Source organism: Didymosphaeria variabile, assembly GCF_027946475.1.
Source record: "Didymosphaeria variabile strain IMI 356815 chromosome Unknown scaffold_6, whole genome shotgun sequence".
Lineage (NCBI taxonomy): Eukaryota > Fungi > Ascomycota > Dothideomycetes > Pleosporales > Didymosphaeriaceae > Didymosphaeria > Didymosphaeria variabile.
In genome coordinates this window covers 3,571,237-3,597,872 of record NW_026611625.1, presented here as the reverse complement: position 1 = coordinate 3,597,872, position 26,636 = coordinate 3,571,237, and the positions used below count along the sequence as shown (strand labels likewise).

The 26,636-nt window shown below is 52.6% G+C and overlaps 8 protein-coding genes across 8 annotated transcripts; 2 read left to right on the top strand and 6 right to left on the bottom strand.

The window, feature by feature from the left end:
* Positions 1 to 19: 19 nt before the first annotated feature.
* On the top strand, positions 20 to 2,179 carry N0V89_009092 (uncharacterized protein; the record flags this gene model as incomplete). Its single annotated transcript, XM_056217845.1, is given in 2 exon segments — positions 20 to 26; positions 39 to 2,179. 2 exon segments carry the CDS (start codon positions 20 to 22, stop codon positions 2,177 to 2,179), a joined length of 2,148 nt encoding a protein of 715 aa, XP_056069401.1.
* Positions 2,180 to 2,546: 367 nt separating this feature from the next.
* N0V89_009091 (uncharacterized protein) lies at positions 2,547 to 4,193 on the bottom strand (the record flags this gene model as incomplete). Its single annotated transcript, XM_056217844.1, has 1 exon — positions 2,547 to 4,193. The coding sequence occupies one exon, from the start codon at positions 4,191 to 4,193 to the stop codon at positions 2,547 to 2,549; it is 1,647 nt and encodes a 548-aa protein (XP_056069400.1).
* A 5,414-nt stretch (positions 4,194 to 9,607) lies between these two features.
* N0V89_009090 (uncharacterized protein) lies at positions 9,608 to 10,228 on the bottom strand (the record flags this gene model as incomplete). The annotated part of the gene is made up of 1 exon (XM_056217843.1): positions 9,608 to 10,228. One exon carries the CDS (start codon positions 10,226 to 10,228, stop codon positions 9,608 to 9,610), a length of 621 nt encoding a protein of 206 aa, XP_056069399.1.
* A 1,058-nt stretch (positions 10,229 to 11,286) lies between these two features.
* N0V89_009089 (uncharacterized protein) lies at positions 11,287 to 12,443 on the top strand (the record flags this gene model as incomplete). The annotated part of the gene is made up of 2 exons (XM_056217842.1): positions 11,287 to 11,294; positions 11,345 to 12,443. 2 exons carry the CDS (start codon positions 11,287 to 11,289, stop codon positions 12,441 to 12,443), a joined length of 1,107 nt encoding a protein of 368 aa, XP_056069398.1.
* A 4,497-nt stretch (positions 12,444 to 16,940) lies between these two features.
* MED7_2 (Mediator of RNA polymerase II transcription subunit 7) lies at positions 16,941 to 18,307 on the bottom strand (the record flags this gene model as incomplete). Its single annotated transcript, XM_056217841.1, has 2 exons — positions 16,941 to 18,280; positions 18,301 to 18,307. The coding sequence occupies 2 exons, from the start codon at positions 18,305 to 18,307 to the stop codon at positions 16,941 to 16,943; spliced, it is 1,347 nt and encodes a 448-aa protein (XP_056069397.1).
* Positions 18,308 to 19,688: 1,381 nt separating this feature from the next.
* On the bottom strand, positions 19,689 to 20,740 carry N0V89_009087 (uncharacterized protein; the record flags this gene model as incomplete). The annotated part of the gene is made up of 2 exons (XM_056217840.1): positions 19,689 to 20,568; positions 20,736 to 20,740. 2 exons carry the CDS (start codon positions 20,738 to 20,740, stop codon positions 19,689 to 19,691), a joined length of 885 nt encoding a protein of 294 aa, XP_056069396.1.
* Positions 20,741 to 22,310: 1,570 nt separating this feature from the next.
* Positions 22,311 to 23,886, bottom strand: ALT1 (alanine transaminase; the record flags this gene model as incomplete). The annotated part of the gene is made up of 3 exons (XM_056217839.1): positions 22,311 to 22,565; positions 22,634 to 23,430; positions 23,478 to 23,886. 3 exons carry the CDS (start codon positions 23,884 to 23,886, stop codon positions 22,311 to 22,313), a joined length of 1,461 nt encoding a protein of 486 aa, XP_056069395.1.
* An 886-nt stretch (positions 23,887 to 24,772) lies between these two features.
* Positions 24,773 to 26,331, bottom strand: RPN7 (proteasome regulatory particle subunit; the record flags this gene model as incomplete). Its single annotated transcript, XM_056217838.1, has 3 exons — positions 24,773 to 24,965; positions 25,012 to 25,826; positions 25,876 to 26,331. 3 exons carry the CDS (start codon positions 26,329 to 26,331, stop codon positions 24,773 to 24,775), a joined length of 1,464 nt encoding a protein of 487 aa, XP_056069394.1.
* Between the last annotated feature and the right edge of the window lie 305 nt (positions 26,332 to 26,636).

Below are 26,636 nucleotides of genomic sequence, written 5' to 3'. Positions count from 1 at the left end.
TGAGGTCATTGACGAAGTCATGTCTCGTGCTGGTGGAGAAAGCCTCAAGGATGCACCGGGAAGCTCTTCCAAGCCGAAGATTCAGATTCCAGAGCGCACTGTAACAGCCTGGCGCGACTTTCAGTCCATGGCATCTGAGCAAGCCATCGATGACAAGACTACCGAGGGCGGAAATACGCCACCAGCTCAGGAAGAGCGCCAACTGCACGAAAAGACTGAACAGATGTTCAAGAAGTGGTCGGGTTTCGCAGATGGACAAAATAGCAGACCTCAGCCACAGCGCACGGTCAGCGGGACGCGCATTATGCCCCAAACGATACACGAGGGTTCCACACAGAAGTCGATATCCCTGCTTGGCGACCCTAACGTTGACAGTGTTATTTCGAAGGTCCAAGTTTTCAAGGGTGGCATTACCGATGTTCTTCCTGTGACCGACTTCCAGGCGCTTGCCATTACAGGAACACTGCTCGAATCGAAGTGGATGCTGAACTACTTCTTCCTGGACGGAGAAGGGCCGCTTGACCTTCGAAAGCTTAAACAGGCGTGCTTCCGTATCGTACAGGCCTTCGATATTTTAAGAACCGTCTTCGTGCCCTACGGAGATCGCTTCCTTCAAGTTGTACTCAGGAAGCTTCAGCCTGATTTCATCTACCAAGAAACCGATCAAAGCCTGGATGACTTTACAACGGAGCTCCGTCAGAAAGACCGGGAACATGGGCCTCGACTTGGTGAAGCATTCGTTCAATTCGTGGTGGCCAAACAAAAGAGTGGCGGCCGCTACCGTATCTTCTTGCGACTTTCACACGCGCAGTACGATGGTTTCTGCTTCGGGAAGATGCTCTCTTCACTCCAAGCGGGCTACAACGGCTTGCCTGTTTCAACCACTCCCAGCTTCGGCAATTATGTCCGAGAAACCGCGAAGACGGTCGCAGGTGCCCACGATCACTGGCGTGAGATTCTACGAGGCTCAAAGATGACTGAGATTGTGCATCGCTACGGCCCGAATTACCAACGATCAGCCGGACGCACTATCACACTCAAGCAGACACTGACGGTTCCACTGTTGTCTAAAATAAACATTACCACGGCGACTGTCATGAAGGCAGCGTGGGCAGCAACTCTCGCTCGCGTCGCTGGCAAGTCCGACATCGTCTTTGGTCACGTTGTTTCTGGTCGCAGCGGTGGCGTGCCAAACGTCGAGAACATTATTGGACCTTGTCTCAACATGGTGCCTGTCCGCGTGGTGTACCGCCCCGAGTGGACCGTATTCGATCTCCTCGGCTATATCCAAGAGCAACAGATCAACAACATGCCCTATGAGTCTCTGGGCTTCCGGGAAATCACGCGGAACTGCACAGACTGGCCCGACTGGACGAATTTCTCCAGCGTGCTCCAGCACAACCAGAACATCCAATCAGAGGATGCCACTCTTCAACTCGGCGGCATCGAATTCAAGATTGGCGCTGCGGGCAATCAAGAAGATTTCGCTGACATATCAATTCTCTCGACCTCGAAGGCTGGAAATGAGGTTGAGGTGACTCTGACATATGCACCCAACAGCACGCTGACTGCCGGCTTCACGCAAAACATCTTTGACATGCTTTGCGCAAATGTCATTACCTTCTCCGAAGATCCTTACACACTGCTGCCAGCTCAGTCGGAGATTGGCTCTCAGAGCTCCACAACCATCACGTCGGAACCGGCACGCAAGAAGTCTGACGAGAAGCAACCTCTGACACTTCCCACCGATACCGGGCTTTCCAAGCAAGAGCTAGCTACAATCTCGAGCAAGCTGCGCAGCGCGTGGGAGCAGAACCTCAGGAACGAGAACAATGCGCCTCCCGCTATGGACTTAGCATCCGACTTCTTCATGTTGGGTGGCGATATCCAGGGAATCGCTCAGATCGCTTCGATCTTCGATCATGAAGAAGGCTGGAAGGTTCGTGTTGAGGACCTTCTCGATAAGCCTGTCTTTGTGGACCAAGTGGGACTGCTGGCTGCGGAGCGAAAGAAGCAGATTGAGAAAGAAGAGATGAGCCCTTGGGGAGAGAAGGGCAAGGTTGCTGCCAAGGGGGTACTTGGCGACAATGAGAGACTGGAGAGAAAACAAAGTGGCCTGGGCGCTTTGGCGAGGAAGATCGGACTCAAGCGGAGGGACACTCCGAAGGAGTCGAAGTGATCCCAAAGCCACCTCAAAGACTGATATTGGCTTTAGCAGTGGTTTGAAGATCGGTCGATAACGGCGTCCGATGATTCTCTGCACTTTCTTATTTCCTACGTTGTTCAATTTCCTACGCTTTCTTATTGTCTACGCTTTCTTAACTCCTACGCTCTCTTATGTCCTATACTTTCTTGACTCCTACGCTTTCTTATGTCCTATACTTTCTTAACTCCTACGCTTTCTTATGTCTTACACTTTCTTATTTCCTACACTTCTAAATTTCCTAAGTATATTACGAATTGTCTCAAAGATATTCTGCTACTCGCCTAGTCTAATACAACATGCATTATTGCAACCATGATCGCTTGCCCGCTCTTGTAACACTCTATGCTATAAACAGACTTTCAGTCCGATCACAAGGAATAGGGTCTGCCCAGGTTGCGTCGAGGAGACCTGCATCTGACCTTCCCTTCCATGCAATGATGAACCCTACCCTTTCGTAAATGCCATCGTTGCCCAGTCTCAACACCACATAATGATATCTTCGCTTTCTGACCGTCTTGCATCCAATCTGCCACACGAGCCAAGGCTCCCCTTCGCCACGGCCTGTATCCTCGGCCTTCATATTACTGTCCCTGCCTCCGAGGTCCTCATCCCAGTAAGTTTCAAATTCAGGATCTAGAGTTGTTCCATCTTTCAGTGTGATACGAGCGTCGCCGTTGTCTTCCAGTAGAAGCTGTACAGGAGCCACCAGCGCCGAGATGATCTCCAATTTCGTCGAGATGGCGTCCTTGCCTTCGTATTGGATTTGGCCTCCATGTTTAAGCTCATGTCGTAGGTACGGCCGAGACTCGGCATCTTTGAGTGGATGTATGCGTATGTCGAATTCCTTAGGAATAACGATGTCCATGTACTGAAGAGGATATTCTATGGGTCCTTCCCAGCCAAGCGGCGACCAGCTTGGAAAACCACCCCTTCGGCGGCCCGGCTTCGGATGAATCCAGTTGAGCGCGAATTCAAAATAGTCTTCCCTTGGCGTGGCTTTGGGAGTGCCGCCCCCGTACCTTTTGACAGTCGTGTCAAAGTAGTTCTCTACATCTGTAAGTGGCGCCAGTGGCACGCCCCAAAGGTGGAAGATTGGCTCCTTCCTGTCGTTCGATATATAGTTCAAGATACCAATGATAGCGTTTAAGGCATCAGATGACATCCTCATGTTGCGGCGACTGTACGCTGTTACATACCTTAGGGCTTCTTTGAAACGTGAAGATCCGGCGGAAGACCGAAATTCGCGAGGTAATCGGGCGCATTGAATGAACTCGGCCAGAGCAACAAGCTCGTAATTCACGCCTGAGCTGTAACCGGGAGCGAGATCATGATGGTAGTCCGACTGGCACATGTACAGCACAGCTTCGTCAGTGAAGACAAGCCGACGTTTGGATAGAATGCCTTCTTGAAATGTCCATGCACGCGTGGCCCACATTGAGCGCTGGAAATTGCTAGCAGCAGATGTCTTTAGCTGGACCAATGTGACTGGTCCGATCTGTTCTGTCACCGCTTGGTCGACTTGCCTCGGTTGGCTTACGCCTGGGAGCCCGTGTCTCGGGTCTGTACCTGCAGCTGCGATAATGGTGAGGTGTGCAGAAGCGTATATCTGCCCCATTTGCTTGATCTGCAGGGTTCTGTCCATGATGCTTGTTTGTTCGATGCAGTACCTATCGATCCAGAGGTACCGGAAGCCAAGGCGTAAGGTCACGGTGATTGCGTCTTCTATAGTCCCTGTTTGTTCCGCAGGCAGAGGCTGCGGCGCGAAATCTTCCTGCGGACCCCAAAGGTAACTCAAAGCTACGAAACTGCACTTCTCAGGTGCCCTTTGCACAGTGCGTGTTTCGCAGTCAATCACCTTGAATCTTTCTAATTCGCTCGCTTCGTCTGGAAGACACTGTCCGTGCTCTTCGCACCTTCCAGTCCATGTTTTGAGAAGGTCGAAGTCAACACGTGGTTGAGAGGGGAGCGCAAGTTGTGCATCCGGCATTGGATTTCGTGTGATGCCGAGATATGGACTAGTTAGGTCAGCGTCATGGTCCGAATTCGATGACTCTTGCGCAAACGTCAGTCTTCCAACGAACTGAGAATGATCCGTGGATACGATCCACTTGAGATTGCTATCTTCATCATGTCGTTTAATGGGGCCAATCATACGGCAGACGCGACCTTTATTCATCAATCAGTTGCCATAGGACATCGCGTGATATACTTACATTCCGATGTCTGTAACTCTTCTCTGGATTCGTGTACATCCTGTAAGACAAGGATAGACCCCCGATCGTGAACCTCCAGCAGCCTAGTCCAGGGTATCGTTGCGCAGCGACTGCAAATACCAATGGTTACTGGAGCCTCTACGGGCGATCGCGCAGCGCCATTCTGCAAGAGGGGATCTGGCGTCTGAGAGTGACCCACGTTAGCCGTGAGCAGTAATGCTTGCGATCAGGATCAGCCCTACCGCAATGCGCTTGTTAGGAGTCTTGACTCCTCGCTTCGGGAACATGCACATAAAGAGGAGTATTCTATTCCATCTCTTAGAATTACGCATGTTCGCCATGATTAAGCGTAAGATTTTTGCTATCGCATCGCCTTCGAGAGTGAAGGGGGATTGCGACGAGGCTTCAGATGGAAAGCAGCCCCCAAAGATGTCCCACGGCCTAGACCGAATGTGGCGTTTCAGCTGAGCGCAGAGCGTAAGCTAATTCGTATATGAGGCAACCCTTTTGCGAAGCTATTCCTATTTGCGAAGGTGCCGCTGCATCTCACTAGTAAATATAGGTTTTCCTCTCGCGAACGGTAGGCTCGTTCGTCAGTAGCATTGAACATCGATCTCTACGATTGAATGCGCTTTGTTGCACTGACATTACCATCAGAAAATGTAATGAAAATGATACATTCGGAAGTCGTCAGGACCGGCATCGGTGCTCCGCCAAATTGCCGAGACTCGGACACCAACGCGCTTTTCGCGTCTTCGTCCATTTGCTTACGCCAAATCGGCTATCGTCCCAATCTGCCTCGTTACCTCAAGGTTGGCCTGACAGCTTGTATACAGGAGTCAAGACAAGCAAAAAGCCGTTAACTCGAGACAATGACCTCAGCAAAGGTCGCACAAGGGCCCAGTCCGCCTCAAAGACCCAATTCATAGGCGAGAACAGCTTGTGGCTCATTCACAGTTTCCACAATGGAATCGAGCGATGCAATCTGTATATGGTGCATGTCTATTTTGCCGGCGATTCATTGTATCCGAAGTTCTGTTCTTTCGAGACAGCTTTCCGTACCTTGCAGCAGCAACATCTACATTTGGTTACCAGAAGGGTGGGTAATAACTCCAAACGTTTCGATGATGCTGTCCTGGAGACTCAGACTCTTTCGCACGATCTTTTCTGTCATCCGCACAAGAAGACGGCCACATAGCTGGTTCATAAACGACTAAACAATAGCCATTAGTGGTATGTGGTCCATCAAGTACCATGGAGAAGATCTAGACGACAATGTCAAATTTACAATCCTCGAGGGATATCGCCCCACTACGAAGTATCTCACTATCACGACCGTGACCATTGAGCGTCCTATGGGGAAAGGCAACGAGTATCGGGACTATCCCCATCGGTGATGTGTACATGGAGCTCAGGAAGTGCAACTAGGAGTCTGAGATTCAGCGTCCAGAAGGCGGATTGAGGCCGATGTACTTCGCTTCGGTGAAACGAGTAGTCCCATTTACAAGGTGTCAAAGGCCATATGATAGAGCTATGTTATGATTCATGACTGCGATACGTATATCGAATACGCCACAAGAAAAGGAAAAAAACCAGTGATGGCATCTCCGTGTCCGTATTGCAACATCTCTCACATATGAAACTCGACGCAAGAACCACTTCGTATCCGGAGGACTGGCAAATCTCATCCATAGAATCCCAACAACGAGCTCCCCACCCACGATACGCTCTATCAACTCTCAATCTCACATATCGTATCCTGCACCACATTCACACATCACAAACAAGCAAGCAGATCATCGCAACAATTTTCACAAACGAGTGTTATCCCTACAAATCTACAAAACCTCCCCTCATCGCCCCCTACTCCTCATCTCACATCCCCCTTCACAACACAGTCTTACCCTATCTAAGCAGAAGAGGTAGGCGCAGGCGGCGCTGACATGGAGCCCGAAGGACGGCCAGTGGGACGCGGGGGAAGCGAGAAGCTAGGTAGGCCCGTTGCTAGTGCCTCGTTAGTCACCTTTCCTTCCCGACACATAGCAAGGGACGAGTGGTGTTACTTACGGAAACCGGTAGGGAAACCGGTAGGGAAGCCGCTAGGGATGCTAAAGCTAGGCATGCCCGTGGGACGCGCGGGACGGCTGAAGCTGGGGACAGCGGAGGTGGCCTCCTGGCGGGCCTCGATGTCTGCGGCGCTGGAGCTAGTGGGGGCGGAGGGGCGGGCTGAGCGCGAGAAGGAGGGGCGGGCGCTGTGAGACATGGACGGGCGTGCGCTGCGGGAGAAGCTGGGAGGCCAGTTGCTGCGTGTGTTAGCGTTTTGTACCTACACTATACACGAGGCAGGGATGAGAGTACATACGGAGACCGGTAGGGATGCTGAAGCTAGGCATACCAGTGGGACGCACGGGACGGCTGAAACTAGGGACAGCAGAGGTAGCCTCTTGGCGGGCCTCGATGTCCTCAGCAGAGCTGGCGGGAGCAGAAGGACGAGCGCTGCGAGAGAACGAGGGGCGGGCAGTTGGGAAACCGGAGGGAAGACCGGTAGCTGTATAAGTCAGGATGATGTAGTGTTCTTCGTGGTGAATGGCGTACGGAAACCAGTGGGGAAGCCGCCGCTGGGGAGAGAGAAGCTTGGGAGTCCCGTGGGGTGGGGGCGGCGGGAGTGCGAAGCAGAAGCAGTAGGCTCAGCCTCCTGAGCGACGGGCACAGCAATGGCGCTGGTGTAGTATGTTAGTCGAGCTATTCGAGGTACTTTCTGGGTGGGTGTCGTACCCGGCGGCGAAGAGAGCAGCGATGACGGAAACCTTCATTTTGAAGTTGAAGTAGGGGTTTTCAAGAAAGATAGAGAATGAAAGTTGGTTGCTGAGGCCAAGAACTGTTGTCGCGGTGGTGAAGTTGAGCTGAACGACGCCGTACCTTTATACTTTTCTGGCCTCTATGTTTGCCAGTATGTCGAATTATGCAACTTGTGTTTCTCCGTGTATGCATTCTGACTCCTAGTTGGCTGCGGACCCAATATCGCCGTCTAGTGAGCGTCGTGATGAGTTTTCTGACTTAGATGAGCCTCAATATGCGTTGACGCCGCCATTGTGCCTGCCATAGACGAGCGGTCTTTCGTGTGCGGCTGTCTTTCCTGATCCAAGCTAAATTTCCGCCATGCAGATGCTGAATGAACATAGTTTTGCGGGGAAAGATGCTGGATGGTGCAGGGACGTTTGAGCAACGCTGCAGGATAGATTAATGGTCGGTATGCTCCGAGACCAAGCTTTTGATGACAGTGGCCAAGTGCTCTTGAACCGAGTAAGAGCAAAGCACGGAACACTCTAGAAGTGGCATGTAGTAATGCCACGAATAGGACGATTAAGGAAGGTGCAGGTTAAAGCTGTGCTACTGTTGTAGCTATATGAAATGCGTGCTGGGCCGGTTGCATGCATCGCTGGTAAAACGGCATCCCTGGTGGGAGTGACGAATGACGAGCGTGCCCTGAACACGATGATCGGACAACGATCACAGTCGCGGACCGCTTGACGTTGTTAGGCTTTGAGTTCTTGAGAATAATCCCTGCATTTAGCCATTCTGTGTCAGAGCAAGCGACGACCTCAAGTTCTTGATCAGTTGCGACGAAGTGATGGAGTTGAACTGCCCGATACTTGATCCATTAATAGAACCAGCTTTGAGTGAACTCTCCACATTGACCCCCAATGTAACCAGGAAACCTCTGCATCGAGGATTTTGTCTGGGTTGAACTCCTAAAAGACCGCAGTGACCAGGTAGCAGAGTCCCGAGAATGGACCAATGCAGGGAGACTTAGATGACGTTGGTCTGCGATCGGCATTGCCATACAATGCCTTCAGCATTTAGTAATGAAAATGAGCAATTCAACCTCTCCTGATTGGGGCAGTGATGCAATTGTGAAAACCAACAGGGTCCAGAGGAACTCGCTTGTTGTTCAGGGATACTTGTCTTTTCGCCAATCCCATTTTACAAGACGCGTAAGCTCGCCATTCCTGGACACCAGCCTCAAGATTCCGGGATGGCGAGCAAGCACGTTCACCTAATACCAGGACGCGTACACACATAAGAAAAGCACGGGCAAGATGTGGCTTGAGAGACGCCAAAAGAAGGCGCGAGGTGAAGGTAAGCTTCGTGGAGTGATTGACTGCCTGGATTTAAATGAAACAGTTCGAACGCTAGTAGACTGATTGGTCGGGTTACTTCTGAATTCTACCGTCGTTATTTCTCCGCTCTCCGCAAAATGGCGACGATCCTGTGGAGTAGCGGCGGGCGTTGTGGCACAGATCGGAGATTTCGAGCATGCAAAGGCCATAGTTGTAGGTCTAGATGCCATGTTGCTATTTAGATTGCCATGTCTTGGTCTTTCGTCATTTGTCCTCTTGTGGTTGGCGGAGTGCCGACCGTCTAAATATGGTCAGCTAGATGTAGGGAGATCACATTAGTGTATGTTAACATGTAATCATATAGCTGGACAGACTCAGTGGCCTTGACAACGACAGGCCTTATGTCAGGAGTGCAGCAGAGGGTACAGCGAAGGCACAAACGTTCGGGAACCCTTGGTGGGTTCCCATGCCAAGTTTGCACAATACGCGTCCCATAATGTAGCAGATGCTGATGCGTTTGCAGCTCGCGCGGCTTGAGATTGCCTTGTAACGGAATCGCGATCCAGTCTTGGCGACAGCGCCGAAAACGTGCCTCCGACTGCATACACGGTTGTTCGCACCCAAAAAATAGTTGTGCAGTCGGCAAGACGGCGATGGTGGTACAATCTAATATGGAGACGGTCCGATTACAATGTTCCTATTCTGCGAGATGGACTTCGGAAATGTTTGCCATGTGGGCTGACTGACGCAAGGGTATCGGATGATTGCATCATGGCTGATGTGCGCTTAATGGCGATGCCAAGGCATGGCCGTGGGAAAATAGGTGGGATAAAGTACAGGGTGAATTGATGGTATCATGTTGAGAAAGGAAACATAACTTATGCGAGGTGCGCTTCTGGAAGGCCGCCCGGTGAGCAAAAAATGCTGGAAAGCTGCGAAAGGCCACATATGAGACGAGCGACGAATGAATGGCAGGAAACGCCGCAATGATTGGTGGTGAAATGCGCCGGTGGTGTTGCGACGACAGCGGAATCATCGGGCCTCGTGCAGCCTGCCATGTTCCAAGCTCAATCGTCGTCCTCAATTACGAGGCCAATCTCCTCTGAGCTTTTGACCTCGCCGCCTCCATTGAGCACATGGTCCTCTTCCTCGTCGGCAGGCTTAGGGGCATTGGCGTTGGGGGCAAGTTTCTTCTTCAGCTTGTCGCCCTCTGGAGCCGGCGAGCCGTTCTTGCCACTCGCACCGTCCTTTTGTCCGTTCCTCTGTTTTGACTTCCTCGCGCGTGCCTTCTCCCTCCTCGCCCTGTTCTTCTCCGTCTTCTCGCGGTCTTTCCGCTCCAGGTCCTCTTTCCTCTTTTGGAATTCCTTCTCGTCCTCTTCCTTTTTCACCTGCTCATCCATCATCCGCAGTCGTTCATATTCTCGCCGCCGGCTCGCCTTGTACACATGGAACTCGCCGCTGCCTGCTCCTGCGCTTGAACCTTGAACATTGGCAACAATCTCAGGCGGCGGCGCAAGGCCCTTGTCGAGCTTGTCGCCTGGAATGTGGATTTCGCGATCTGGCTTTGCAAACAGCGCTTCGACATCGGCTGCGAGCTTGCCGCCCGGCGTGAGGGCGCGCTTCTTGGTGGGCCGCTTGGAGCGCGGGTCTGCGGAGGTGGGGATGGACTCGGGGATGTTCTCCGACATGGTGGAGTAGTGCGCGACGACGCGCGTGACCGAGAAGGCGCAAGGAGATCCGGTGTGACTTGATGATCTAAGGTGGCAGTGGCGGAGATTTATCAGTCAGTCGTTGAAGCGTGACAGTAGGATGCGATGATGTCGTGAGAGATGGCGCGGCGTTGATTATGCGGCTGAGCTTGGGCCAGCAACTTTTCGTATGCGGTACGGCGGGGCGTAACTGCCAATGGTGAAGAGCGCCGCCACATCTGGGCTGCTCTGAAACGCCGTTTGACTGACGATTTTACGATAACGACCCCGCCTTGCATTCGTCGCTCTTTCACTTCACTGAGCCTTTCATTTACCACGCAGCAATACTCCAGCCGGCCTTCCATCCTTCACCGCAACCCTCTTGCGAACATGGGCAAACCTCGGGTAGGTGGACCCTTACCCCAGATCTCAAAGGCGGACCGCTGACCCAGGAACAGATGATCATCCTGGTGCGCCATGCACAGTCTGAAGGAAACAAGAATCGAGACATTCACCAGTTCATCCCCGACCACCGCGTGAAGCTCACCCAGCTGGGCTGGAGCCAGGTACGCCCCCACGCCCCACCTGGCGCCATCCTGTATCTTGAAGCTGGTAACTGACCGCTCTTTCTCAAACAGGCTGAAGAAGCAGGCCGACAGCTTCGCTCTCTACTCAAACCAGACGATACACTACAGTTCTTCACATCACCCTACCGACGTACACGAGAGACCACCGAAGGCATCCTGCGAACACTCACTTCCGACGAGCCCGCGCCTTCGCCCTTTCCACGTAACAAGATCACTGTCTTTGAAGAGCCGCGTCTTCGCGAGCAGGACTTTGGCAATTTCCAGCCATGTTCGGCCGAGATGGAGCGCATGTGGCAGGAACGAGCCGATTATGGCCATTTCTTCTACCGGATACCTAATGGCGAAAGCGCCGCCGACGCCTACGATCGTGTGAGCGGCTTCAACGAGAGCATGTGGCGACAGTTCAGCGAGCCTGACTTCCCAAGCGTGTGTGTGCTGGTCACCCACGGCTTAATGACGAGGGTCTTTCTCATGAAGTGGTGAGTAACCTGCGGGTCTATTCTTAGCTGTCCAGTTCTGACTGCCATAGGTACCATTGGTCTGTCGAGTACTTTGAGGATCTGCGCAACGTCAACCACTGCGAGTTTATCGTCATGAAACAGAGTCCCGCCAACGGCAAATATATTTTGGAGAACGAGCTCCGAACATGGTCCGCTCTTAAGAAGCGTGCGGCCGCTGGAGAGAAAGGAAGCAACGGCGCATCCACTTCGTCCAGACCAACCCCATTGACCGGAACGTCGGGAAACGCGACGTCCTCCCCAGTGGTGCCCATCCGCCGCTGGGGAGGGTGCGCGAACGGCTGTAACCACGACAAGATAAGCTGGCCGAAGCGAGTGATGCGCAAGAACACAGCCGACTTCCTGGGCAACCAGCCTCCTGCCGCACCACTTGCCCACGTAGAGGGTGAGAAGGACGATCACCCCATTGCATCTCAGGAGGGCGACCATGCCCCCACTATAAAAGAGCCTTCACCCCAGAAACCCACTCGCAAACCAAGCACAAAGGCTGCTCCGGTCCCAACTATGCCATTGACCCCGGCATCGCCGAACGACGCAACTGACGATGGATCGAGCGATGATGAGCAAATAATGAGTAGCGAACAAGAAGACTCCGGACCCGTTCCCCCACGCAAACACCATGCCGCACCACGTACTGGTGCTATTCTGCGTCATTTACAACCGCCTCCAAGCGCTGGTGAAGGCTTCTCGGATGATTCAGACTATTTCCCTGGCATGCAACATCTTCACGTCCATCACCATGGTGCTCGACGCGCACAGAGGGAAAAGAGCAAGGAGCGTAAAGCAGCCCGCAAACAAACAGAGAAGAGTTGGATGGCAGAGTCTGGCATGTACTCCGGGGCCCGTGCTGATACATTGGGCGACGGTGACGAGCTCAGCGATATCGGCTCGTCTTCTTATGCGAAGGTCGTATCGCCCACAACGATAGAAGGCGGAGAACACATGCCAATTCTTAAGGAGGCGCTGAAGGGTGATATGACCGTGGAGAAGGAAGCAGAAGAAGAGAACCGAGCGGAAGACGACAAAGAGGTCACTGAGAAGAAGATCAACGAAGAAGACGTCGAGAAGATGAAAGAAGCAGATAGGAAAACCCTCAGCGAGGTATACTAGTACGCTAGTATGAAGCATAAAAGCCACGTAAATTATGAGTATGGGTGTAACGTTCACGAAGCTCAAAAGATTGTGACTACAGGTTTGGATAGACGAGGTACGGCGTTACGACAGCATGAATACAAGAACAATATCAGACAAGACGAGTGTACCTTTTCACTCAGTCATCCACTACACCCTCCATCCACCGATGTACGCGTTCCCCTGCTCACAACATTTGAAGCTATAGTAATCACAGGCCCCAACTTTTCTGTATTGCAGATTACGCAAACTCAGATCTGATTGGCGGAACCAACAATCCTCCACCTCACAACCAGCTAGCTAGTCTCAATACGTTTTCAACTACGTGCCTACCGCGCAGTCCATCCAGGTCTGGTATATCCACGCGTTAAGTCAACTCTCGCTAGTCCAGAAGCTGGCGTCAGCCATACCACAACCCTCAAAGTGTACATCCATATTCTGCGAAGTATAATCTCCCTGCACACCTACTTACCACGGCCGGATGCAGAGCGTCTAGCGAAAGCAGTAAGGAGGGAGGGTTGCAGTGACATGGAACGTCCGCTTCTGAAATTGCTAGAACTGTGTACAGTAACACAACTATATGCCTACGAAGTACATGCTGACCCATTATCGTTATCAAACGTCTGATAGAAACAACATCCTCGCTGCCAGATGCAATTACTAAATCTACTGAATGTAACCGTCGAACAGCTTTGTTGTGCGTGGCATCCCAGCCAGCGTCCTACAGTACACACAACATCAGCGTCACGAAGAACGCCAGCCACATCGAAAACATTGCTCGCCCTCCAGCTGCACGTGGCATAAGCGCCAAGCTTCGCGATATAAACTGGGTACGCTGTAGCAGCTTTAGCTATCTTGAGCAAACTCTGCTCGATTGTTGTAACGTTGTCGCGTTCCACCGGCCTGAGGATATCCCAGAAACCCCCTTCGATATCGTACGATTGAATAGCTTTGCTTTTCTACCGCACACTATTGCAACGTCACTGGCGCAACAGCGATGAGGGGCTGGCGTATGTGAAGAAGCTAAGGCAAGCAGGGGTTGAGGGTGAGGCGGAGGTGTATGAGGGTGTGCCGCATATTTTTAGTGAGTTATAGGGGCTGGAAGCTACGAATAGGTGGTGGAAAGATTTGAAGAAGGTTTTGGGGTCGTGGTTGATTGCTTGAAGATGAGATGCGGTTGGCCGGAATCGCTAGTTGGGACAAGAGATTTTGGGAGGAGAGCTTGATTGGTACAGGTGATGTATTTGATGATGGAAGGGCAATAGCTGACCATTCCGCGGTATCTCTGAGGTTTGGCTGGGAGACTGCACGATTCGTCAGTGCGTGCAGTGCATCAACATCCCTGAAATTAAACGGCCAATCAAGATCTCGTGGACAGGGGATGGAAGGCTTGCAACGTGAATGCGACGACAATTTTGGATGTTTTTGACTTTTTGGTCACTTCCATGTGTGCAAGTACGGTGTCAGATGCGCTCCTCTTTTGCCTAATACAGAGCCCAACGGGCAATTTCCACACGGTTCACAAACAGAGCACTCTCCAAAATTTTGTGTTACCTAAAAGCTCAGCCTCGTTGCTCTCTCACCGGTTGATGCACGGGATAGGAGGCCAAGTCTTGCTCAGCCACCCAAGTCCTTGAATGTAGTTCCCAAGATCTTGCTTCAGCACACTTACTTTCGTTCTATACATTTTACGTGTCTCTTGAACTGACAGCGCAAAGCAAGAAAGGGACAATGGACAATGTCGACGCTGTGAGTTGCATTTAATACATAGGTTGGCGCTCAGCCTGATTGATTGTTCGCGAACAGGAGCATCCAATGAAAGGAAAGAAAAGGATCCTCGCTAAGGACAGAATTGAGCATCCTGTCAAGAAGCCGCGTATGAATGGGCATCGCTCTATAAGGCCGTGCACCGAGAAGCTGCCTCTCCTAAAACCTTATGTTTCGAACAGCGCCCCCAGGCTGGAGCCGAAAGATACCGTAGTGGGCATGCAGGAATCCGTTGTGGCGTATAGTCCCCAAGATGTTGGCCTACGCATCACCACTCAACAAAACATCAACAAATCATATCAAAGCTATACCCACGAACGTCGCCTAACAGCACGTGATAACGTGCCGCAAGGGAACATCCAAGACCTTTATCCACATATCCATCGTTGGCTTGACGCTTGCAACTCACAGCACGAGAAATGCAGACGCAATCTGTCCCGGAAGTCTCCTGAGTGGGTCATTGACGTAGCAAATCGTTGCATTGTACCTGGGGGAAATGTCGACGAATACGTAGCTCTAAGCTATGTGTGGAAAAATGATGCCGAGAACACTCGTCGCGTTGGCGCCGCTTCCGCTCATTCGCAACGGAAAATGCTGTTTCAAAGCAATTTGAACGACTTTCAGAGAACCGGGTCACTTTACAATGACTTCAGATTCTATCTGCCTCGCATCGTCAATGAGGCAATCGATCTAGTGTTGGCTCTTGGGATGAAATACTTGTGGGTTGATTGCTTGTGTATCGTTCAAGATGCCCCAGATACACGCGCAAAAGTGGAGAAGATGGACGAGGTGTATTCGAACGCTTACTTCACCCTCGTTGCAGCAGTTTCCTCCACGCTTGCGGAAGCAGCACAGCCTTTGAACGACCCTTGGGTACCTCTGAGAAGCGAGCCTGAATATCTCTACGATCGCCTTCAGAGATCTGAATGGGCAAGCAGGGGCTGGAAGTTCCAGGAGGCAATCTTGTCCCGGCGTGTAGTCGTTTTTCTCGACAACCATTTGTTCTGGGACTGTCCATGTTGCGTCTGGAACATAACGGAACCCAAAGAGTCCTCTCCGTACGTTGTGCGCAGCGGACCCCGACCCGAAGATGTGCAATTGTGCCGACAAGCCAGAGATATCGACATCTTCACGCCGAATTTCCGCACGTGGCTTGAACTGATCTGTCTGTACAACCAGCGGAGGTTAACCTATCCTCAAGATGCAATCATGGCATTCTCCGGAATCCTGAACCTTCTGTCTCGAGAATTTCCAAAAGGGTTCGTTGGCGGAACACCGTTGCAGTACCTGGATGTCGCGTTGATGTGGCAACCGACTAGATTAGCAGTACGCAGGAAATCCGAATCTGGAAGCCCTCCGCGATACCTACCATCATGGTCCTGTTTTGGCTGGCAATGTCGCATAGATCCTGACAGCCTTCGCTCCGGCTTGGTAGGGCTCACTCAGAAGGACAACAAGGATCTTGCAGCTTCTTGGAAAACGAATTCGCTGGCAGACTGGTCAGTGGTAGCAACAAGAAAGTTCCACAGTTCAGACGGTGCAGTTAGCACTTTCGAGCATTGTTTGAGATTCTGCACAAAACGAGCATTCTTCCACGTCAATCCATTAGTCACGTATCGCAAGACCACTATAGGTGAGGAAGTCCGTCCGATAACGCTCTTAACAGGCATTGATAACGAACAGGATCCGGTGCTTACGCCCCGCCAATATACCCTGTCGATTGCTCTCGGCGAATTCCTAAGAAGCGGGGTCGGAGTGATTCACGGGAAATGCACTTGGGTTTTCAGTGGCCAAGCATGATGAATGTTTCTATCCATTCATTGAAATGCCTCGTGGAGGAGGACAGTAATAGGGAATGTGGCATACTTTGGCTATCTTCGAATGGCAGGAAAGTTGGCTTACTTCGACAAATGGAATTCAACCAGTACTTTGATAACTATACCGCAGAGGTACCATACGCCAGAATCGAGCTGATTGCCATCTCTTCAGGGTCAGCCACACGCGCGGAGCTTAGTAGCGCTTTTGAAGAAAGCCGAGACTGTAGTGCCATTGGTCGAAGATGGTCCTCCCGCAAGACTGGTGAACAGCGTGGCTGGAGCTGTCTTGAGCGCGTTGACGAGCATGGAGAATATCGGGGCAGTAAGTCCTCTATCCAGGATGATCCAGAATGGTGGAATGAGACATACTACGGCTCCTCAGAGAATGATTCTCCGGACGAGGTAATTCATTTCATCAACGTCCTTTGGATTGAGCGGCAGGGCGATTTGGCAATTAGAAGGGCGGCCGGACGCGTTTTGAAGACGGCGTGGGAGGAACACTCGTCGGGACCTGTTGACATCCTACTTGCCTAGAGAGAAGTCTTTTGGACTTTGGACTTGGAGTAAACGTCGTCAACGCCTTCGCTCTTTTCGCCTAAACTCAATCGCAATACATAGACCGTCCTAGATAGAGTGGCATGCACTTCCATTTAAATTGCCAATAAGAAATACAATTGTAATGGTGGGGCCTCGGTTTGTACATTCTCATTGAGGATCATCGTTAGACAGATAATCGATGCAGAAGAAAGGCTCCCTAGTCATCACTGCCATCGACATTACTATCTCATCAACATCACTATCTTATCGATATCACCATCTCATCACCATCACTCTTTACTTCATCGCCATCTAATTCATTACCTTGTCATCCTCAGCACGGTTCTCCGTCGCCTTATACTCCCTCGTCCCGAGCCTCGAACCGCCCCACCGTGAACCTCCTCTCCCTCCCTACGTCATCAACCACAGTCTCCTCGTTCAGATAAGGATAGACTTCTTCCTGCAGTGTCGCTCGCGGAATCCTGCGATCTATGGTGGCGGCTAGGGTGCCTAGGATGGCGCTGAGGCCCAGGCTGTCAGAAGCGTTGCCGAAGCGCGGAAAGAGGGAGTTGAGAAGAGTGAATGGAAGGGATGCGAGACGTTTGAGAGTGTCGAGGAAGGACTGCGTGGACGTGGGGGCCGACGCAGGCGTAGCGGCGGGTGAAGAGGAAGCAGCAGAAGAAGTATCGCCCGTGCCGAGAGTCCGCGGGTCAGGCGCTGAGATGCGGAGGCTTAAGCTGCGGATTTCGCGATCGATACCGGGGACGGTGAAGTTTGGGTCGATTGGGGCTTCGACGTCTTTTATGCCTTGGAGGATCCAGCAGGCTACGACGTCGGAGCATACTTCGTTTGGCCACTCTGTTTTTGTGAGGAAACTGGGTAGCAGGTCGAGGAAGCCTTCGAGAGTGTTCCAGGGGCGTTGGCGCAGGTAGCGGAATGTAGAGCGGCCCAGGTCGTGGTGGACTCCGGGGAACCACTGCTGTTTGACGATCGTGGCATTTCCGGGGGGTGGGTAGATGAAGCAAGGCTGGAGCTCCCATGTCCTCTCATGGAGGGAGAGGGCGTGATATACGACCTGGACTGCCGATGATACTTTTTGATCATAGAGCTCGAATTCTTTGTAATTGAAGCCAATGCCAGCGTTCAGGCGCGGTATACCCAGCGCACCGACAGTGTCGATCAGCCCCATGAAACGAATAGGCTGATTGACCTGCCATACGCTCGAGATATCGCTTTTCATTGACCGACATCGCTCAGATTGCGGGTGATCAACAGCCAGTGGACTGCGGTACGTCCTGTACACCTCTTGACACAACGTATCCAGCTCTTCTGCACTCTGCGTTGCTTCACCCCTCAAAATCCCACAGTTGTTGATCATCCCACCCACGCACCTCACCGTGAACGCCCCGCGGCTGTACCCAAAAAGGAAGATATCATGCTCGTCCGTATAGTGCTGCACAATGAACTTGTACAAGCTTACGCATTCTTCGCCGATGGAAGCCGCAGTCGCGCCGTCCCAGAGGTACTCGAGAAAGGTTCGGTTCAGGCCGACGCCTTCCTGGTAGCCAGCTGTGACGTTGACAGGATTGTACGGAATGATGGGGTGGACGATGGTGGCGTCTGGGCCAGCGAAGTGGACGACGCCGATCTGGTTGGCGAGCTGGCGGATGGTGCTGGGTGGGCCGTTCGGTAGCGCTGTCTCGCGGCCGACCTACGTGCCATCGCAGAAGACATGGAGGCGCTTCGGTGGCATATAAAGGGCAAAAGTGGAAGCTTGAATTCAAAGGGCTGAGGTAGAATGGAAAGATAGGTGAAGTGAGGGCTGCACTGCCCAGGTCGTGATTGGTGTAGAGTTGCAGACCATCCTGCGCGGGCTATCGATTACGGGACGCTCCTTCCCTTGCGTTTTCATGTTGATCGGGCTGCGTAATCCAGCTGTCAGTGTCCGGCGCTGCGATATTACTTGTATAGAATCCGAAAGTATGGTTTCTGTTACCGCAAGTCGGATGTGGTCTTCTCATGAGAAGCATGCAAAAGTAAGATAAGTGAATCGTCAACTATTCCGGGAGTGATGCTGAGTCCTCTTGCCAAATTGCCTAATCGGGAAGTATAAAGTTAAGTGTGGATTGCTGTGCGGTCACCTTCACTTTTTTCAAAGTGAGTGGCTCGTGCGCTAGACATGATAATTCTCAGAGTGATGGTAAGCCATCCTGCTAGACTACCTAATCGGGTAATATAGAATTAGCTGTCGAAGGCTATATGGTCACCTTCACTTTTCCATAAGTGAGTGGCTCGTGCGCTAGATATAACAACTCTCGGAGTGCTAATGAACCAACTTGCCATATTACCTAATCGGGCAATATAGACTTAGGTGTCGAACACCGTACAGTCACCTTCACTTTTGATTATAAGGCTCGTGCGCTGTGGTGGCCCAAAAAGTGAATCGTACACAATCTCAGAGGGATGGAGAGCTCTCTCTCCAAACTGCCTAATCGGGTAATCTAGACTTAGGTCTCGAACACGGTACGGTCACCTTCACTTTTTGTCCATAGGTGAGTGGCTCGTGCGCTTTCAGAAACATTCTACGATTTCTCCGAGTGATGGAGAACTCTCTTTCCAAACTTCCTAATCGGGTAATATTTCGCCCAACCGTCGAATGCCTTATATTTCACCGTCACTTTGACGACCACAGGGGAATGGCCCGTGCGCCCTGGCCCAAGCTCACACATGGGGCTTCCATCCGAAGAAATATGGCAGAAGTCTTCACCGAGCAATGACGCAACATCGAAGAAGGAATCATGAGAGATAGAATCTCAATTCAATCGGCGCCTTCTGTGACTCTGCGCCACAGCCGGCGCCCCGCTCCTCCAACGCCCAGCTAAATAATGAAGAAACATGCTAACTGGCAAAAATGTACAAGAATAGCGCAGAAACGCATGCTACCGCACGCTATGCAGCAAACGTTGAAGATAGTGGCTAAAATAGAAGGTCGAAGAAGAGACTGTGCATGCCTTGGGCGAGGTCACTCCGGCTTCCTCGCATACACGACCACGCTATCGACGAACAGTCAGTCTGATAGCTATAAATTGAGGGTGTGGGCAACTTACACAGGCCAATAAGCATGGCAGTCTCTACTCCTAAGCTCGGTTCGCACCTTGGCGAGCAGGACGTCCAACTCGTCCTTTGTCCAGCCTTCGTCGTAGAATTTGAGCAGGCGCAGGCTTAGTCCTTCCAGGCCGTCGAGCACAGCACTTAATTGCAGCAAGCCTGCATTTCGCATCTGCTTATCTGCTGCCCACGGGCCGATAGGGCACCGGAATTCTTGGATCTGGACGTCGACAAAACCTGCCGCTCTGAGAAGGTCGGCCATTGCTGAGGGAATGGAGCGCAGGTTGACGCCGACTCTTCCAGCAGCTTTGCCTTGCTGCACACACCATGTTATGAAGGCGCTCCCTGGGTTGCGCGAAGTGGACTGTATGACGCCCATGTAGTCCTGTTCTTGGAGCTCAATGTAGCCACCGGGTTTGGTATGTCGGTATGCTTGTCGAAACATGCGAGGCCAGTCACGGACCGCGGCTGCCATAGTGCGTAGGTGGACGTAGTCGAAGTGGTTCTCGGGCCAGGTCCAATCCTGCTCCGCGTCGTCGATCTCGAATTTGACATTCGGAGGTACCCACGTAGGCTGTATGGGACTTAGGTCGACGGCGGTGACTGTGCAGCCTGGATACTCTTCCGCGAAATCGATGGCCCAGATACCGGTTCCTGTGCCGACATCTAGAGCATTTTGCGGGTCCTGGAGTGGCGCGAAGGCTATCTTGCTGCCGTAAGTTAGGTGTATTGCTGCGTATTTGACATCAAGGCGTTCCTGTTCCAACTCATCGTCCGGAAACATGTACTGTCCGCTTTGGTAGGCGTGATATCTTCGTCCATTTTCCCAGTGACCTGCAAGGATACTCGAGGTTACTGATGCTGTCTGTGATTGTCTGCAACCTTGTCAGTCGTCGGCCAAGATTGGTACGACGTACAGGCCACTTATGTACTCACAGTTCGTCGTATGCAGAGTCTCCCCCATCACTTTGCGAGTCCCAACTCGCCTGATAGTCAATCAGTATAGGCCTTCTTTCCTCTCATCCAGAATGCTTCAACTTACAACATCCAGGTTCTCGTCGACAGCCGCTGCTTCACTGGCACTGGTCTCCACCAAAGGCTGTCCCTCGTTTTCACTAGCGCTGGTGTCGATAACCGGTGGTGGTGCATCCCCGACAGTGGCTAGAGGCACGTGCTGTGCTTGGGGTGTCTCGGTCTGGACTGCGCTAGGACCCGCGAGCGGCTGATTCTCCTGCGTCTGGGTGGCACGACTGGGCGTGTCTGCATCCGTGGCCGGATTCGAGGCCATGTCTTCCCTCAGTAATTGCACGGTCTGCGACGGGCTCCTCGGCGATTTTTAAGGAATGCCCCGCGATTCTTTCCCTGCGTACACTGGCCCAGGAACCCGCACTAGCGCTCGATTTCCGGTCGCGCCCACGCGATTCACGGCACTTGCTCTTTAACGTTCCAGCTTTGGGTACCGTACCCCACACAACGACACTTCAGGTCCGGGAGGAGATCTCTCGTAAGGCGTGGATGGCTGGAGGACAGGAGAAGGTTTGCGTGATAGTTTCGAAGGGGCAATCGGTCGAATGAGTCCGTGTCGATGTCCTTAGACGCCCCGCAACCGCTCGAGCCGACTACCGCCCGTTTCTCACCGTGCGGCACCGCGACGCCGCTTCCGCGCGAGAACTGCAATTGGTTCGTAGGAGGTGGCCGCGTGTATTTCTACTGACCCCTAGCGATGTCGAGCTGAGGGGCAAGCGGGTGTGGCTACGTGGATGGCTGCGATTGAGGGTGAAATCGCTCAGATATGCATGTGCGAGTATCGTATCGCCCGATGGTGGAGCGTCCTCCCGAGATCCTGGTAGCGGAGGCGGGAGAGCGACAAAGCAAGCAGGTGAGACTGGCCGGAGTTATTCTTGTTTGCGTCCGGATCGTCGCCTCCAGATCGCCAGCTGCGAGGGTTGAGAGGCGACAAAGGCGGCAGATGATACATCCGCGGAGGTCCGTTGTAAGACCTTCGGCACAATTTCTGACGCCGACAAGGCCAAAAGTGCGTTCGGAAAAGGAACAGCATTCGAAGGCATGCATTTGAATCCAAAAGGAGAACCATATGTAGGTAGTGATGACCGGAGCAAGGCCGAGTCCGATAGTTCAGAGAAGGTGCACCCGGCTAGTGTCTCCAATATAGGAAATAAATACGCGAGCTTTCAAATGTTCTACTAGAGGTCCACCTATTGGGACCTAGATAAGAAGGCTGCTTCATGATCCGCGTCACAGGCTGTCTTCGCTCGCGGTAACACTACGGCATGGTTGGGTTGGAGTTGAGTGGTGTGCTCTCGCTGCAAGATGGAGATCGGCAACAGCTCGGCAGATGAAGCGTTCCTGATGTAGATATTATTAGCTAGCCTGAGAAAACTAGGCTCGTAGTGAGTCTTCAAAGTCTTGACCTTATACTGTACGACCCACGTTCACGTATCACAAGGGACAATCAAGCTAGACGAGCAGGTGCAGCATATCGCAAATGTCCTTAAGTTGAGAGCTATCCAAGGGCCTCAAGATACCCAACAGAACCACAAGATTGTCTATATACCCAATCCATGTCCTAGATCATTCATCATAACTCTCCACGCACTCATTTGAACTCCTCCATGAACTCCTTGTGGAACTTGACAATCCTGCCCGTCCACTCCGTTCCCGGCGCAAGGAACGTCGTCCTGAAGTGCAGCGTGTTCTCCTTCTGTCCGAATCCACTGCCTGCAACGACGCAGATGCCCGTCGCGTCCAGCATGCGGAAGCAGTAAAATTCGTCGGGCGAGCGGTTTTCCTTCTTGGCTTGCTCGACGGCCTTTTGCGGGAGTTTGATGGTGGGGAAAAGGTACATGGAGCCCTGTGATCACACCAAGTCAGTAAGTATTGAAAAAATGGGGAAAGTAGGGAAGGAAAGAGAAAACCAACCTGAGGCTTGTCGCACTCTACACCCTCCATCTGCTTAAACGCCTCATACAGCGCATACGCCCTCTCCTTCAACCCGTTGAAGATACCATCATACTCCTTCTTATACAGCTCGTAGCTGGGCTCGCCCTCCTTCGGCGGGTTAACCATGAGCTCAACAATACACTGCCCGATAACCGGTGGGCAGAGCTGAATGCTAATGAACTTGTAGATCTCCTGCGCAACCTCAGGGTCGAAGCCGATTAGCTCAAAGTAGCCGCCGCGGTGGCCGCACTCGCCGACCATGCCCTTGGAGATGCTGTGCAGTGACGCCAGCTCGAGGTTGTCGAACTTGCCCGGCTGCTCCTTCTGCAGATCGCGCAGGGCTTTCTTGAAGGAAATGAATTCGCCGATGAAGACATTGGTTTGGTAGACTTCGTCGGCGATGACGACGAGGTGCTTTTCGGCGGCGAACTCGAGGACGGCTTTGATATCCTTGACAGGAAGAGACGCGCCGGTAGGGTTGCCAGGGTTGATGATGGCAATGGCCTTGACGTCAGTGCCTTCTGATATCGCCTTGTCGTAGGACGTGCGGATGGCCTCTAGGCTGGTGCCCCATTGTTGGCTTTCTTCGAGGTAGTAGGGAACGCATTTGGCGTTAAGGACGGAGAGGGTGGCGGTGTAGAGAGGGTATTGGGGGATGGGCACCATGACACCAGTCTTGGGCGAGGCGCAGATGACATGCATGAGGGTGTTGACGCCGGAGGAGGCGCCATTGCTGAGGTAGATGTCCTTGAAGCTCGAGGGGTAACCATCTCGTCCTACGTGGGTCAGCAAGTCGTATTGCATCCTTTCAAGATGTACGCACGCTCAATGTATTTCGCGACGCTGTCCCTGATGCCTGGTGCACCCTGACTCTGACTGTATGCTCCAACGCTCTTGATCTCCTTCAACAACCACCTCGCCCTCTCAAAGACATCTGACTTGTAGCCCAGACTCTTGACGAATGTCTCCTCATGTTCCAACAACAAGGGGTTCTCCAAAAGACTGGCAACCTGGCGGAAGAAGGTGATGGGCTTCTGATCCAGCTGTTGTGGGTTGCCAATGTTTGCTGCAATGACTGTGTCGAAGGGCAGGTCTTTACCCTCACCCTTTGCCAGCTTCGCACGGTACTCCTCCGAACGAACGGCTAGCTCGCCACGTACGGCATATTGAGCCTCCTTGACGTGAGGGTTGATGTTCGCGAGGGAAAGCGCGCGGCGGGGTTCGGACGACATGGTACGACACGGCGGGGCACCTCTGTACAAGACTGTATTGAAAGACGACGTGAGCGAATGGTCTGAAGATGCCAATGGCAGATGTGAACGGCACGAAGCACAGCTTAGTGTACCAGAAAAGCAACGCTTGCTTTTGGCTGAGTCAAAACAAAAGGTGTAGCAGTGTGATTTTTTCTACTGCACGCGGTGCCCCACTAGGTAGTGCAGTCGGATGGTTGCTGGGATTCCAATACAAGCGCGGCGTGCGCTCAGAGTAGCGGTGGGGGAGACGTGAAGTGCATTACCTCTGGCGCCCACGCCGAGCGACGTTCGTGCCCGTCTCCATCCATTCGTGTTGAGTATTTGCCTCGCGGCGACGACGGATTGGTACCAGCAAGCCGATGACGGCGACATGCTGAGGACCCTGGCCCTTATCGGCGGATATTGGAGATCTGGCTACCCACTCGCCCCCCGCGGCCCGTCTGTTCGCTTGCGTGCACGTAACAAGATGCGATCGAATGACCGTGTCCGGATATTGGAGGGTGGAGGAGGAAAGACAAAGTTCGTGGGATCGCAAACCAAAAACAAAGTGTGTTGCACCGTTCAACAACTTATCAGCTTACCCCTTGTTCCGCGGTTGCTCACTCGCGGGGGTTGCGGAAGCGGAGCTCTGGCCAGATGCAGGGACCATTGTTATAAGCTGTCACACCGCATCGCCGGCCGTCGCCAGTATCAGTTTGTCCGCAGTCGCAGTTAGTCGAACACGTGGTAATCGTGCGGCACTGTGGAGTAAAATGTTGGAATGGCTTTGTGGCTATTGTTCGTGCGAGCAAACGCCGAACAGCTCTAGCTATCTATTCCACTGAGATCCACTATCTTCCCGCTGATCATACAATGGGTGGTCCGCTCAACCACGTTCACTGCCCCGTAACCTGACAGCCTGCCCGTACTTCTGCAGCTTGGTAATCAACTGGTCGCCCTGCTTCACCACATCCGCGTACTGCTTGTTCTTGTCGTCTGGTCGATTGGTCTCGATGATGCCTTTGACGCGGTCGATGGTGCAGGGTATGCGGTCAGCAGCAATGAACTTGGCAAGGTCCCTATTCATGTTAGAGGTGTTCGGGTGTAGGCCGTAGATGCACTCACTTGTCTAGGAAGTCCACGCTCACGCCGAAGTCGGTTGCCATGCTCTGCAGACCGACCACACGGTAGGACTGGAGCAATTGCTGGTAACCTCGCAAGCGCATCTCTCGCACATACCAACTCCTGTGCTCGAAGAGGTATCGATCTTGGCTCAGGAAGTTGACCTCAACCTCAGCCAGAGCTCCGAAGAAGTTCTTGTAATCACCCTCGTACAGACTCTTCACAAGCTTCGCGAGCGGGCTGAAATCTATGGAGGCCTCCGAAATATCTTGTTTGCCTCCCAGCGTTGTGAGATTCACGGCAGTCGGTACCGGAGTCGCAGTAGAGCCTGAAGCATCTGCCATCTCTTCATCACCAGCCGAAGGTCCAGCAGATGCCTGTCCAGTTATCGCAGCAATCTTGTCCTCTGAGTTACCGCCAACAATAGCCTTGATCTCAGGCGCATCCACGACCTTCGACTTGAAGTCAACGCGCTTGAGCGAAACCGAACCCGCGAGAATTGCGTAGATGACCAAGGAAGAATAGGTGCAAAGCTCGTAGCTGGTGAATGTGGACAGACTGTCGAGGAGCAGGGGTGCGGCTAACGCGTGTGACCGAACGGTGAGGAGATGTAGCCCATGGTATGCCTTGAGACGATTCCGTCGGTCCCAGTCGCCACCGCTCTCTACGAGCGCACTTGCCCGGTCAACAGTCTTCTTCACGAGCACTTTGTCGCCAAAGAAAAGTCCAACGCGTATTATTGCGAGGACGATGTCGATCTTGGTGCCTAGAATGCCCGTCTTCTCGAAGATGGCCTCGTAGCTAGCGATAGCTTTCTCCTTCACAATATTAGCATTGCTTTTGAATCCCGAGACCTATAATGCCTACCTTGTCACCGATGCGATTGTACAGCTCAGCGCGCTTTCCCCGCGCGGCCTGCACTTCGGTCTCGCCCGCTTTCTCCGCGGCCTCATCTTCTTCCTTCTGTATAGCATCAAGCTCCTTCTCGTTCTCCGCTTGCAATGACTCGTATAGTTTATCGTCCCACGCCAGCGGGACCTCGACGTTGGCATTCTTAGTGGCGAGCATGGTAGCGACGCTCGAAGACGGTCTCCGGTGGCCAGCAGGCTGTTGTGCGCTGCCTTCTCCCGGCGCATTCAATACGCCCTCTACCGGATGTGCGAGGTACCGGTAGAGCGGTGCCATCTTCTTGTCCTGGATGGCATCTTGCACCGATTTAAGAGACGATTGTTTGGTGGATTTCGACGATGAGGGATTCGTGAGCAGGAAGATGTGCTGGGCCAACTGCAGGTCCGGGAATTTTGCGAACTGCGGATCACCCATCTTGAACTGTAGGCCGTGAAGAGGTGGGTCGATGGGGTGGAAGTGAGAGGTGGTGGGGCGGGGGCGGTTTGTGGTTTGGAGGGCTCGAAGCTCCGGTGGGAAGCTGTGATGATGCTCCGGCGCGACTTCGGGAGGGCATGATCGGCCACTTAACGTCGTAGGCGCCCGAGCTTCCAGCCTTCACTGCCCACCTTCGTTCACTTTCTTTCACCTCACAGCAACAATACATAGCAACTTCGAAGATATAGACTTGTAATTCACAGGGACTCCAACAATCTTCTCGGCACTTCGGACTCGACCACGCT